This window comes from Mesoplodon densirostris, chromosome 4 (assembly GCF_025265405.1).
Source record: "Mesoplodon densirostris isolate mMesDen1 chromosome 4, mMesDen1 primary haplotype, whole genome shotgun sequence".
NCBI classification, from domain to species: Eukaryota; Metazoa; Chordata; class Mammalia; order Artiodactyla; family Ziphiidae; genus Mesoplodon; species Mesoplodon densirostris.
Window position 1 is genome coordinate 87,801,204 of NC_082664.1, and position 13,942 is coordinate 87,815,145.

At 45.6% G+C, this 13,942-nt stretch overlaps 1 protein-coding gene and 1 non-coding gene across 4 annotated transcripts in view; one reads left to right on the forward strand and one right to left on the reverse strand.

Moving 5' to 3' along the window:
* Window positions 1–714: 714 nt before the first annotated feature.
* On the reverse strand, window positions 715–844 carry LOC132489685 (small nucleolar RNA SNORA11). The gene has a single exon (XR_009532075.1). It is a non-coding gene; the product is annotated as a small nucleolar RNA SNORA11 (small nucleolar RNA).
* Window positions 845–1,553: 709 nt separating this feature from the next.
* Window positions 1,554–13,942, forward strand: part of STARD9 (StAR related lipid transfer domain containing 9) — a 133,836-nt gene continuing 121,447 nt past the window's right edge. For all 3 annotated transcript variants that reach the window (XM_060096692.1, XM_060096693.1, XM_060096694.1), the window contains exons 1-3: window positions 1,554–1,652; window positions 6,215–6,284; window positions 8,076–8,192. In XM_060096692.1, coding sequence (XP_059952675.1) covers window positions 1,606–1,652; window positions 6,215–6,284; window positions 8,076–8,192 — 234 coding nt within the window. In that variant the 5' untranslated portion in view covers window positions 1,554–1,605. The remainder of the gene's footprint in view (window positions 1,653–6,214; window positions 6,285–8,075; window positions 8,193–13,942) is intronic.

Below are 13,942 nucleotides of genomic sequence, written 5' to 3' on the forward strand. Positions count from 1 at the left end.
TTGCCAAAAACGTCTACCCTGAATGTTCTTTTTTTTTTTTAAACAAAGGATGAATTTCACTGACACATTATAATCACCAAAGTCCCCAGTTCATCTTAGGGTTCACTTTAATGAAATGAATATTGTTGCACGTTCTACAGGTTTGGACAAAAGTATGGTGACATAAAATCATTATAATGTCATACAAAGTATTTTCACCGCTTATAAAAAACTTCTGTACTCTGTGTATTCATCTCTCCTCTCCCCCCAAACTCCTGGCAACCATTGATCTATTTTTTTTTTTTTCCAGTACGCGGGTATCTCACTGTTGTGGCCTCTCCCGTTGCGGAGCACAGGCTCCGGACGCACAGGCTCAGCGGCCATGGCTCACGGGCCCAGCCACTCCGCGGCATGTGGGATCTTCCCAGACCGGGGACAAACCCGTATCCCCTGCATTGGCAGGCGGACTCTCAACCACTGCGCCACCAGGGAAACCCTGATCTTTTTGTTGTCTACATAGTTTTGCCTTTTCCAGAATGGCATATAGTTGGAATCTATTTTTTTTTTCCTTGAAAAGGTTCAAAGCCTTTATGTCTGTAAGACTACTCATGGCCCACCCATGCGTGGACCGGACAGGCTCTAAGTAGCAAACTCCCCTACTAAATACCGTAGCTTTCCTTCCAATACTGAGCCCTGTCGCACTGGTCCAGCAGCCACGTGGAGGTGCAGGGGAACACGTGTTGGGTATTTGCTCATAGGAAGGCCACAAGCTTTGTGCCCCTTCTCACAATGAACCCAGATTCCTGTAGGGTGTGTTGTAAACACACGAGCCATTTCTTCAGCCCCCCTGCTCTGAGCACACCCCAAGTAGCTATTTCTTGGATGAATTAATGAACTAATTCGGTCCGATAGTCTTCCCGCCACGATCACGAACTCTGTCAGGGTGGCTGTGAGCTTCCAGCACGATCAAGAGAAGCTCGCCAGCGAGCCCTCTAAACTCCTTCATCTCCCGTGCCTCTTCAAAGAAAGGCGATGCCCTTTGCAGGGAACTGCAAAAACATCGGTGTTCCCCATTTCATTTCTGCTCCTAAAATTTAACCACAGAATTGACAGCTCAGGCGAACGCAGCGAATAAAAGTATTTAGCAAATTACTTTGTAAACTGTTTTTGTAGTCTGTCTGTAAACTAACTAAACTTAACGGATCTACTCGACTTTATACCACTGTCGTACGGTGGGAGAACAAACGCTAGTTCCCAGTAGGCGGGAGCCGGCCCCAACCAGCCAGCATCCGCGCCCTCCCGCCCCCGACAGGATTGGTCCAGGCTCCGCAGGCACCTCCCTGGTCGGGCAGCCTGCGCCCTCGTGGGCGGGGCCGTCCCGTGAGGCGCGTGGGAGGAGCGAGGCGGGGCGGCCCGGGCGTCCTCCAGTCCACCGAGCTCAGGATTGGCTGAGGTTTGGCAGGCACCGCTGCGGCCGGGCATCCGCCCGCATATGGGGCGGGGTTGTCCCGTGAGGCGCGTGGGGCAGGCGGGGCGGGGCTGGGCTGGGCTGGGGCTTGGCTTGGGGCTGGCATTGGGGATGCTGCAGCTGGGCCGACCTGCGGGACTTGAGCCTTGGCCCGAGGGATGGCCAACGTGCGGGTGGCCGTGAGAGTCCGGCCCCTCAGCAAGAGGTGAGTCTGGGCGGGAGGGGGCGCCTGAGGCGTCAAATGAGCTGAGAGTTGGGCGAGGTTCTCGCCTCTCTCTCCAGTGATTCTGGCGCGGAGAAATCAGACACAAAGTGGCTCAAGGGTCCAGCGTCCGGAAACTGTAAAAGCCTGGCGGGACAAAGCCTCGCTCGGGTTGGGTTTTCGATTAGTGCCCTGGCGGGTAGCGGTTAGTGGATGGCCTCAGGGTGGCCTACCCTGTGTCCCTGGAGTCCTGCCAGCAGGAGTTTTGAGGGGCCGCGGCTCCAGTCTTTTTTGGAGTATAATTGGTTTACAATAGTGTGTCAGTTTCTGCTTTATAACAAAGTGAATCAGCTATATGTATACTTATCCCCATATCCCCTCCCTCTTGCACCTCCCTCCCACCCTCCCTATCCCACCCCTCTAGGTGGTCACAAAGCACCGAGCTGATCTCCCTGTGCTATGTGGCTGCTTCCCACTAGCTATCTATTTTATGTTTGGTAGTGTGTATATGTCCCTGCCACTCTCACTTCGTCCCAGCTTACCCTTCCCCCCCCCCGCGTCAAGTCCATTCTCTACGTCTGCGTCTTTATTCCTGTCCTGCCCCTAGGTTCTTCAGAACCTTTTTTTTCCCCCATATATATGTGTTAGCATACGGTATTTGTTTTTCTCTTTCTTGATGCATGGTGTGGGCCTTTCTCCCTGGGTACACCGAGAAGGGCTGGGAAAGGGGGAGAGGGATCGGGCGGTCTCCTGTCTCTCCTTCGTGGCTCTGGAGTACCTGTGAGGAATGGGGCAGAATTGTGTGCGTGCCTGAGTGCACATGGGTTTCTCTGTGAAGATGTGGAGGAAAGCACATTGTAAGGTATGAGAGGGAAACGGAGGCTCAGAGAGATGGTGGTTTCATTCGGTGCTCGACAGCAGAACTGGCAAGAAGGGGAAGTCGTTTTAACCCCTTCCCTCAACGTAGTCAGTGCCCATTTCCTCGTGCGTGAATCTGATCCTGCACTTCTCAGCTGTTGAGGCATCCAGGGTCCAGCCGCATAATTTCTTTCCCTTCTTACTGATTTTCCACTCATAGGTTTGGAAAGTCAGGGAAGGCTTCACAGAAGGGTTGATGCTTGAACCCAAATGCTTTTAAAAGAGCTGCTAGGGCCTCCCTGGTGGCGCAGTGGTTGAGAGTCCGCCTGCCGATGCAGGGGATACGGGTTCGTGCCCCGGTCCGGGAGGATCCCATATGCCGCGGAGTGGCTGGGCCCGTGAGCCATGGCCGCTGAGCCTGCGCGCCCGGAGCCTGTGCTCCACAACGGGAGAGGCCACAACAGTGAGAGGCCCGCATACCGCAAAAAAAAAAAAAAAGCTGCTAGAGTCTGCTGACAGGTGGAGAAGGTGTAAAGAGCACTCTGTGTGAGAACACTGAGAGCGAAGGACTTAGGCTGTTAGGAAACAAAAGTTTCAGTTGTTTGAGGAGAGGGTGTGTGGAGGGAGATGAGTAGTAGGAGATAAAGCTGGCAGAATGTGGTTTGGGACCTGAAGGCACATATTGGAACTATTTGGGAGGCACAGACTCAGTTAACAAAGTCATTGGATCTTATGTGGTACTTGGAAAGAAATCTTAGAGGTCAAGCTTCCATTCTTAATTTTTCCAGATGAGAAAATGGTCTTGTTTAAGATCTAAAAGTAGATAAGAGCCGAGATTCCTTTCACCAGACCAAGCCGCTCCTTCTTGAGATAACAGAAAAGTTGGACTTCTTTTTCAGAAGCCTGTTTGCTCAGTAGGACTAGAATAGACCATCAGTAAAATGATAATATGGGAAATGGCTTTGGTGCCCTCCCTTCCACCTCACCGTTGTTTCCCATAATCAGAAAATCATGTCTCATTATAAGATGCTGGCCCTTGTTTGTCCCAAATCATCCATCATTGAGAGAACATGTTTCCTTCTGCCAATACTGTAGGCTCTGGAACACTAGCCACTTCCCTGGCAAAAGTTACTTTTCATGAACTATATTCCCTTTCTGTGCTCTTCTTTTTAAATCTGTGAAATAGTGTAACTACTTTAATGGGGTTTTTTTTGTGAAGATCAAATGAGAGGGTATATTAAAAATACTTAGAACAGAGCCTGGCTCATTTTAAGTATCCAGTAAAGTGCTAGCTATATAATTTTAAACAGCTGCTTTTATTCCTCCCTCTTCTTAGCTGTCTTTTTTTTTTTTTTAAGTTTTACAAATGAATAGATCAGTGGAAATGGCTTGGTTATTTTCTCCTCTAGGGCAGTGATTCTCAAATTATAGGAGACATACAGTCCACCTGGGAAGCTTGTTATAATGCAAGTTGTTAACAGGAGTTCCAATTAACTAGCCCCAGCTTCTCCCGTAATTCTGATGAAGGTAACCTGTGGACCACACTTTGGGAAACACTGTCCTAGGAGTAAACGTGTAACTGAGGATTTATTCCTGTGCAAAATCTTTAACCCTAACGAATGAATGCCTGTTGGTAGAATTCAGGACCCAGAGACATCAGTAGACTTCCTATGAGCTCTGTGCAGTCCGCTGCCCAGTTGAGGTTGGTGCCCTTTCTTTCTCTTCTGCTCAACTTTAATTTGTCCTCATTTTGTTTTAGAATATTTTGGAACCACTAGATTACCAATGGCAGTGGTCCAGGCAGGGGAGGGGCAGCATCTCACCCACCTTTAGTGTCATATCTTTCTGTCAAGAGGTCAACTTCAAGACCCTTTTTTCTTTTGGCTGCTTTATGCTAAAAAGTCCTAGATAAATCGTCAAAAAAGGGCTTACTTTAAAAAAGTAAATAGATTTGCAAACGTTATTGCATATTTTCCCCCTTATTTTCTTTATTGTCCAAATTTACTATAACCTGCGTATTTTATAGTGGGTGGAGGGAGAATAAAACCTACTTTTAAATGCAGAAAGGAAAAAAAATTATCTTAACACCAAAGATGAAAGATTTTCTTTAGGAGAGCTGAGGGCTGGGGGCAGGAAGTGTAGTTTTATGATCCTCGGGGACAAAGAATATCCCTGCTGCCTTAAGTACAGTCTTGTATAAAATGTGAAAGAAAGAGCATCAGGGCCTTGAGGAAATTTAAGTAACAGAAATGTCATCATCTGGGAGAGGGAAATTTTTTATCCAGGACTTTATCCCAAACACACTGACAGGTTTAAAAAAATAATCTTAAGTGTAAAGACCCCTGTCTCACTGTGCACACCTTGCCATCCCCCAGCCCCCAGATCCTCAAGGTCACATCCTGGAAACCCTGAGGAAAGATAAAAATGAGACTGAATATATTTGCTCAACTTTCAGGTCTCAGACCAGGAGTAATTTAATTGATAACTTTCTTTGTAGTAGAAAAAGTGCCAGTGAGTTAACTCTCATCTATTAACATTCTGACCTTAAGCACTTTAGCTAAAGTTCTTTATGTTGTGAAAAAGGATTTCATATCTAGAAAGGAGTGTATTCCATTCATTTTGGCCTTAAGGTATATGGATCATATGGATTAAGCCCCTTAAAGTGAATTTACGGGTTGGATAGTTGTTAGTAGTGTTACTACAGAACTGCAGTTTAGGAAGATTCTTAAGGATCTTGGCTCTCATTCTGATTTAGGAAGACATAAGGAAAGGATTTGGGAAGCTTGTTCTCAGGTCTCAACAGAGAGGACTCCAAACCTTTTTCGTTATTTTCTGTGCTCAGAATATCAGAGAAAATGAGAAGTGATGCCATGCTGTGTGCTGAGTGGAGGATATTCTCCATGGTTTCCAAGCTTGATTTCTAAGTCATATGGCTTTGTGGTTAGACAGATCTGGGTTGAAATTTCAGCTCTGCCACTGCTAGCTGTGTGACCTTGGACAAGTTACATGATTTCTCTCAGCCTTAGTCTTCATTCTGAAAAAATGAAGATATGTTAGGAAGCTATGTCAGGAGGGTGTGTTAAGAGGATTGCGTAAGATGAAGTATAGTACATACTCTACTTAATACAGTGCCTGGCACATAGAGTGTGCCCAACAACGGTGACTCTTCACTGTTCCCAAGCCAAATTCTAATAATCCAGGGAAGCGTGCCAACTAGGGGACTGCTTGATATGATGCTGATAGCCATTTATGGAGACGGACACCCCAGTTATGGAGACAGCAGTAGGGAAACACTTTGTCCCAATAGCTCTGTTCTCAGCTGCTCTTTTCTTTAAAATAAATTTATTTATTTATCTTTGGCTGCGTTGGGTCTTCGTTGCTATGTGTGGGCTTTCTCTAGCTGCGGCAAGCGGGGGCTACTCTTCGTCGTGGTGCGCAGGCTTCTCATTGCGGTGGCTTCTCTTGTTGCAGAGCACAGGCTCTAGGCTTGCGGGCTTCAGTAGTTGTGGCACACGGGCTCAGTAGTTGTGGCCCACGGGCTTAGTTGCTCCGCGGCATGTGGGATCTTCCCAGACCAGGGCGCAAACCCGTGTCCCCTGCATTGGCAGGTGGCTTCTTAACCACTGTGTCACCAAGGAAGTGCCTCTTTTCTTGATTAACTTAAAGAAGCAATATTTCTTCTCATATGGGTTGTGTTTTGTTTCTAGGGAGACCAAAGAAGGGGCAAGAATTATTGTGGAAGTTGATGGCAAAGTGGCAAAAATCAGGAATTTAAAGGTAAGCCTGAAATTGTTTTCCTTTTTCTTTCCACTGAGGAGCTAGTATTATTACAGGGCTTCTGCGGGTGAAGGTGGGTATGTGAATGTGTTTAGAGAGGGGGATTGGGAGAGGGAAGGGCATGTAAGGGGGATTGTGGGAAGAGCTTTGAGCAACCACAAAGCAAATATAAAAATACAGCAGGAAAGAAGTTCCAGGGATGTGGCTGCTGCAGCCCAAGTTCTATCAAATGGGGTACAGCTGTTTTGGAAACTGGTCAGTAGTTGTTCTGAAAGCAAACACTAGGAGTGTTATGGGGGCTGTGGCCAGCTTAAATCATGCTGGGGACAATCCACGCATATGTTTAACTCACCCGACCACCAATTAGACTTCGGCTCAAGTTTCTTATGGGATATCACTTCATCTAGAAGCATTACCAGGGCTTTTAGTATGCATCTGCTAATGCAGGGCTCTTTTTTTGGCCGTAGTGAAGGCGAAGTAAGAGACTTTAGATCTCAGAAGAGAGTCGGTCACTAGCCCGAGTCTTGCTACAAATTCTCTTTTACAGATCTGACTGATCTTTGAGTCACGATTGGACAAATACTGGCAACTTCCTCCCCTACCCTTCACCCCTTCCTAGGGCTAATTTCCTCCATCCCATTCCTCCATTTCCCAGGCCAGCGGAAGTGGAAGGGATTGTTTTTGAAAGAACAAATGGCCCTTGAGCAGTGGAGAGGGACAGGGCAGCCGGCCATGTGACTGTTGCTGTGGTCAGCTTGCAGGTGGTACTCAGCATTCCTAAGAGCTGAGGAAGATGACTTGCAGGATGAGGGTTATCTGGATCCCAGGGCCCCCAGCCATGCCCACCCTTGTGTTACTCCTCTGATGTGATCTGTTTCCTTTTGTCAGTAGCTCTCTGCTGAAAGAGAAGCCTGCCAGACTTTCAACAGGAGCTCCCCGGGGACAAAAGACCTTTCATTCTCTGCTGTCTCTTATTTATGTCTCTGTTGCCTAATCACTTCAGCTGCTTTGTTCTGAGAGCCCATATTTTTGGTTCTTAAGAATAAATTCTGGCCAAGATCAAACTCCAATCTGCCCCCTGCACACCTCGCTGACTGCTTACTTCCCTGAGGCCAGTTATCCACTAAGAATCTCTTAGTCATTCTGGCAGCCTCATTCTATTGTGGCTTATGGTACCTAGTTCAAGGGATTGTTTCTCCCTGTCCAGAGTCTAAATTTTAAATAGTAAGATAGGCATTTCTGTGAATAATGCCATTCTCCCCAGTACCTGGAGGTCAGTACAGTTCCAAGCTCTGGCTCTGCCCTCATCTACCTTGGGCAGTTGGAGTGGTCCTAACTCTTCTGTCCAACATGCTTTCTCATTCACTGGGGGTGGATACCCCAAGGACCTCTGTGTTTGCCCTAGGTTGATAGAGCCTGTCAGGCCCAGGGACTGAATTACTCATGTACTACCAGTATCTTCTACAGGAATGCTTAGAGAAGAAATGGTAGTAAGAAGAAGAGGCCCAGAGAAGGAAAGGCTTTTTCTCCCAAGCTGTCTTATGCCTCATAGGGCTGGTTCGTATGTGGGTTGATATGTGATAGTATGATAGACAGGCATTTAATTCTCTGGGGCTTCATTGTACCTAACAAGATGAAGACAAAGGTTACTTTTTATTTTTCAGGTAGATATGATAAAGATTCTCATGATCAGTCCAGGTATCTCTAGCTACAGCAGAGAGGAATCAAGTGCTACTGGCCAGATTCTGATATTATAGTAGAGAAGACACTGGATCCTATGTTTGATTTTAGGTGGACGGTCGACCCAGTGGCTTTGGCGACTCCCGGGAGAAGGTGGTGGCATTTGGCTTTGATTACTGCTACTGGTCAGTCAACCCAGAGGACCCCCAGTATGCATCTCAAGATGTGGTAATGTCATTTTTCCTTCACTCTCCCCAGGTCTTTATAATTGGATAGTTATTGGGAAATTAACATGGAATCTGGGCCCTGGCTATTTCTTACTTATGGTAGTTTGGTCAGAAACTAATGATGTTTTGATCTGGGAAGTGGTAGTGAGAGGCATCAGTTGCAGAAAGAGCAAAGGAGATAAGAAAAGACTGCTTGTTGAGGGCACGGAAATTGACTCGTGTCCATTTAGGCTTGGACCTCCGTCTGATTCAGGTTGGTACGAGGTAGTTCAGGCAGTGTTCTGCTCCTGTGGTAGGTGAATGGGCTCACCTCAAACTTGACCTTGTATTGTATGCAGCAGAAGGGCCCATGAGTCGTAGAGACTGGTATCTTCTTTGAGCCTTAGGCTTGTGCTCCTAGGCTGAGTGTAAAGGGCTGGACAGCTAGTCTGCCAGCCTGCAATGTATGTAAGAGGTGAATTCTGTTCATCTTGCTGAGGGTTGAGAGGATGAGCCAAGCCTTTACTGGCTGGTGCTGTGGGTCACCCGTCCTGCTGATTAGCTCTCCCATAAGTTTCTGAGGCGGCAGGTCTGGCCAGGTGGGTCTACAGGACTTCTCTCTCTGTGTTTCTGTGCAGCAGCAGCCTTGTCCTGGTTGGAGCACTGTCAAAGGTCATGCATTTAGTACCCATGACGTCCAGCAAGCCTTGCCTGATTCAAGTTTGTGACCACAGACAATAGTCCTCATCCTAGCAGCTGCCGGGGTCCTCTGTAAAATTAGAAAAATCATTTATTTGGCCTTTCAGATGTTCTTTCTTACATGTGAAAGAGAACACTAGAGGAATATGTCTTTAGGAAAAAACATTGAAAATGGAAAAATTTGGGGGAGAACCCTAGACAACCACTGCCTATCAGTGCATACATCTTTGAATAAAAAGCCAAAGTGTGTTTTCTGCTAAGTATGTTAGTCTTTTGTGAAACTTTTCCTAATTATGCCAAAGAAACAATGTTATCAAGCCTGAGTGACTTGGAGGACAGCATAGGCATACCTCGTTTTATTGAACTTTGCTTTATTGCCTTAATGGATACTGCATTTTTTACAACTTGAAGGTTTGTGGCAACCCTGCATCAAGCAAATCTATCCGTGTCATTTTTCATAACATTTATTCACTTTGTGTCTCTGTGTCATATTTTGGTAATTCTCGTAATATTTATAACTTTTTCATTATTATTATATTTTTTATGATGATCCCTGGTCAGTGATCTTTGATGTCACCACTATGACTCACTGAAGGCTCAGATGATGGTTAGCATTTTTTAGTCATAAAGAATTTTCAAATTAAGGTATGTTCAGTGTTTTTTAGACATAATGCTATTGCAGACTTAGTAGACTGCAGTATAGTGTAAACATGACTTTTGTATGCACTTGGAAACCAAAAAATTCATGTGACTGGCTTTGTTGCAATTATTTGCTTTATTGTGTTGGTCTGGAAGCGGACCTGTAACATCTCCGAGGTCTGCCTGTACTGATTTTCTGCTGATGCAGACTTCTGAAGATGATTGGACTTCTGAAGATGATTGGATAATTCTAAACCATGGAAGTATAATTCCCCATCCTTCCCTTTTGATGGGGAACATGTGGAAACAAGACCCTAGACCACTGTGAGATTTGTTGTTTCAATGGGTCCCTTCTATTATAATATGAGCACCCCACTTTTGTAGTCACAGTGTGTTTGCTGTAAATGCTCAGCAGAAAGGGGCAGTGTGGGTATTACCCTACTTGGCCCCTACCAAGTCTTCTCCATCCTTTGGAGGATGAGGGCACTGACAGGTCCAGGCTTATCTTGTGGGCCTTGACTTTTATCCCAGCACTCAAGCAGGTATGAGGTATCTGGTTACTGGTGTTTGCATTGTTCCACTGAGATCCTCCAAGAAGAGCCAGGAAAGGAAGTGACTCTCAAATAAGAGCATGGGACTCCTAAAGCAGTTCACCGTTGTGACTGTATTTGTGGTATCGAAGACAGTGGTCTTTCTGTTAGCAGAAAGTGTGAGCATTCTGATGGCTCTTTCCATCCTTCTTGGCCATAGCATACTTAGGACTGTTCTGTACATAAGAAACATTAACTATTTTGTGTAACATTTGATAGATAATCTGGGAAGTATGTGTAAACAAAACAAAACTACATATCTATATCTATATATCAGCAAGCTCAGGTGTAATTTTGGTATGAGACTCACTTTTTATATTTATGTAGCTTAAGTGTATAAAAATAACCTAGTGGAAACCCAGAAGCCCATAGAGGAGGGGAATTCATAAATATGATTCCTTTTCTGTTGCCCGATTTGAAGTTCAGTGGAAAGATCAAATGGCATTTGGACAGGAAGCCTGTGCAGAGAGATAAAACCAGTGTCTCCTAAGGTTTATTCTGGCTTGTTTACTAGTTGTCTAAGGCACTCATTGGTCAGGTTACGAGAGGGAAGGAAAGGAATCTCTGTCACAGGCTGGAGAAGGGCCAGAGGTCCCAGAATGATGTCAAGACTCACATCCACATGATTTGGTTGGAGGGAATCATCACTTGGACACAGGAATTGGAGCCCAGTCTTAATCCTAATCATTACGGCTCTGAGGTCACCAGGGATAGGAATGGCAGATTATCATAAAATCATAGGACTTGGCATAAGAAAGCATTTAGATGTCATCTGTTTCATCTTCTCCCAAAGTACAGCAATCCTCTCTACTGTCTTTGTGATCGTATTTTGGGGGCGTGGGGGCAAAGGGGCCAGTCTTATTGAAGTATAATTTTGGTACAGTAAAATTCACCATTTAGTGTACAGTGTACAGTTCTGTGAGTTTTGACAAACACATACAGTTGTATAACTTACACTACAATAAGTATATAAAACAGTGCATCATCCCCCAAATTCCTTCATGTCCCTTTGTAGTCAGACTGTTCTTACCCACCCAGCCCCTGGCAACTGCTGATCTGTTTTCTTCCCTACAGTTTTGTCTGTTCCATAATGTTGTATAAATGTAATAAAATAGTATGTAGCCTTTTGAGTCTGGCTTACTTAGCATGATGTATCAATACTTGATATTCACCTCTGCTGTTGTGTGTACCATGTATCATTCTGATCTATTCAGGCTCATTTACATCATCTTTTTGCCCTAAAGAAACCTCATGGCTTTGGAAACACCAACTCTAATTGCACAGAGTAAGGGACCAAGTCCCTGGAGGACTGTGCCTCCTTTTGTGAAGGAAGGACTGTCATCACCCTCAGAAGTACAGCACTGATTTCAGAATATCCAGATATCCGAGGGGAAATTTTCCCCACTGGCCTTAGGGGGATTTTGAGCAACGTCATAAGGCATTGCTTGACGGATGTTGACAAGAAGTCACATGTTCAGTGTTGGTGTTGCCTTCTCCTCATAGTTTCTTAGAGTGTTAGAACTTGAAGGGAACCTAGCAGTCATCTAGGCCAGGCTTCCCCAACCTTAGCACTGTTGATATTTTGGCTGGTTAATTCTTTGTTGTAGGGAGTCTGTCCTGGGCGTTGTAGGATCTTTAGCAGCGTCCCTGGCCTCAACCCATTAGGTGCCAGTAGCAGTCCCAATCGTGGCAATCAAAAATGTTTCCAGGCAAGGCCCACTCATTTAGGCCACCCTCTCCTGTTCCAGATACAGCGTGTAACTTACATGGTCTTATACAGGCAGTTAATGCCAAAGTGGGACTGGACCCTTGCATGCTGTGGTGGCCTTTGCATTGCATTGTACCACTCTACCTCCCTCTCTTTATGTTTACGTTACAGCCTCAAAAGATAGGTTCAAGATTAAAATTCCTTTGTGCTTTAGCACTTCTTCCCAGTCCTTAGTGGTGACACACTTGAACACATAGATCAGGTGTCAACAAATATGAGCCTCTAGAGAGCAAATCAGCTACTGCAAGTTCTGCTGAGAGGCAGCTTCCTTGTTAAATATCTATAGACTCTAATTAATCATTTCATTTGACTTTCTTCCAAAATCTATTAACCCTATATTATTTACTCCATTTTATAGATAAGGAAACCGAGCCACACAACGGCTACAAGACTTGCCTGAGTCACTTAGCCAGTAAGTGGTAGAGCAGGGATTCAAACCCAGGCTGTCCGGCTCTGAATTGTATGTCGTGTCCACCAAGCCTCACTGACTCTCAAAATTAAACAAATCTCATTTAGTCTGCCAGTGACCTGGTCCTCTCTTTATCCATATTATCTGATTTAATCCCTTCAACAGCCTGAAAGGTAGAAGATTTTATTATTCTTCTATAGTTGAGGAAATTTAGGATTAGAGAGATATGATCTGCCCAAAGTCACACAATAAGAAAATGAGTCTTAGATTTGAACACAGGATCACCTGAATGCAAAGTTCATATTCTTTACTAAACTACAGTGTAAAAAGATAAAAAGAGGGATATAGGAAAAGGAAGAGATGGAAAGTTGAGGAGAGAGGGTGAAGGGAAAGAGAGAGAGAGAGAAAAGGTTATAGTGAATGGGGACTAGCAGGGGATTATACTACCTGACTTGTCCATTACCCCACGACCCTGATGTCATCAGCATCCTATTCTTTTTTTGCTGTATGTGGGCCTCTCACTGCTGTGGCCTCTCCTGTTGCGGAGCACAGGCTCTGGATGTGCAGGCTCAGTGACCATGGCTCACGGGCCCAGCTGCTCCGCGGCATGTGGGATCTTCCCGGACCGGGGCACGAACCCACGTCCCCTGCATCGGCAGGCGGACTCCCAACCACTGCGCCACCAGGAAAGCCCTCTTTTTTTAAAAAAATTTATTTATTTTGGCTGTGTTTTGGGTCTTCGTTGCTGTGCGTGGGCTTTCTCTGGTTGCGGTGAGCAGAGGCTACTCTTTGTTGCGGTGCGCGGGCTTCTCATTGCAGTGGCTTCTCTTGTTGCAGAGCGTGGACTCTAGGTCACGCAGGCTTCAGTAGTTGTGACACACGGGCTCAGTAGTTGTGGCTCGTGGGCTCTAGAGCGCAGGCTCAGTAGTTTTGGTGCACGGGCTTAGTTGCTCCGCGGCATGTGGGATCTTCCCGGAGCAGGGCTTGAACCCGTGTCCCCTGCATTGGCAGGCAGATTCTTAACCACTGCACCACCAGAGAAGTCCCCAGCGTCCCATTCTTAAGGGAGGTTGTTACTGACCTAATTGTGTTTTCAGTCTTTATTAACATTTGGACTTGCAGCCAAGGCTTTTCTTAAAAATTGACCTGCATTTTATCTGCCTTGAATCTATATTAATCGGCTTCTTCTCTTGAAGTTAGACCTGGATTTGAATTCAGGCACAGCCACTTACCAGCTGGCTTACTTTGGGACAAGTTACTTAACCTCTCTGAGTCCTAGTCTCTTCAAATTGAGTTACTGTGAAGAGGAAACAAATAATGATGTGAAGTGTCAGCCCAGGGCTTGACAGCTAAAAGTGGAATAAGTGAGGTCATGAGTGCTGTGGCTTGGGTCCCTGTTGTGATTATCACTATCACAGTACAAGAGAAGTGAGGCCCATGCTTCTTTCTAAGAGCTGAACTAGATTTGAAAATCTCTTCTTTGAATCTGGTTGTGATCCCTTCTGGGATCAGCATGCTCCACTTGGAAAATTAACTTCCCTCCCTTCCTCCTGGTCAGGAACATCTGTTGGAGCAGGAGTCCTCTGCACAAGCATTTTGTGTTTGGGTGATTGTATGTTTGTAAAACTTTCCATGAGGAGCATTAGCTCAGCTTTACCCACCAAGGA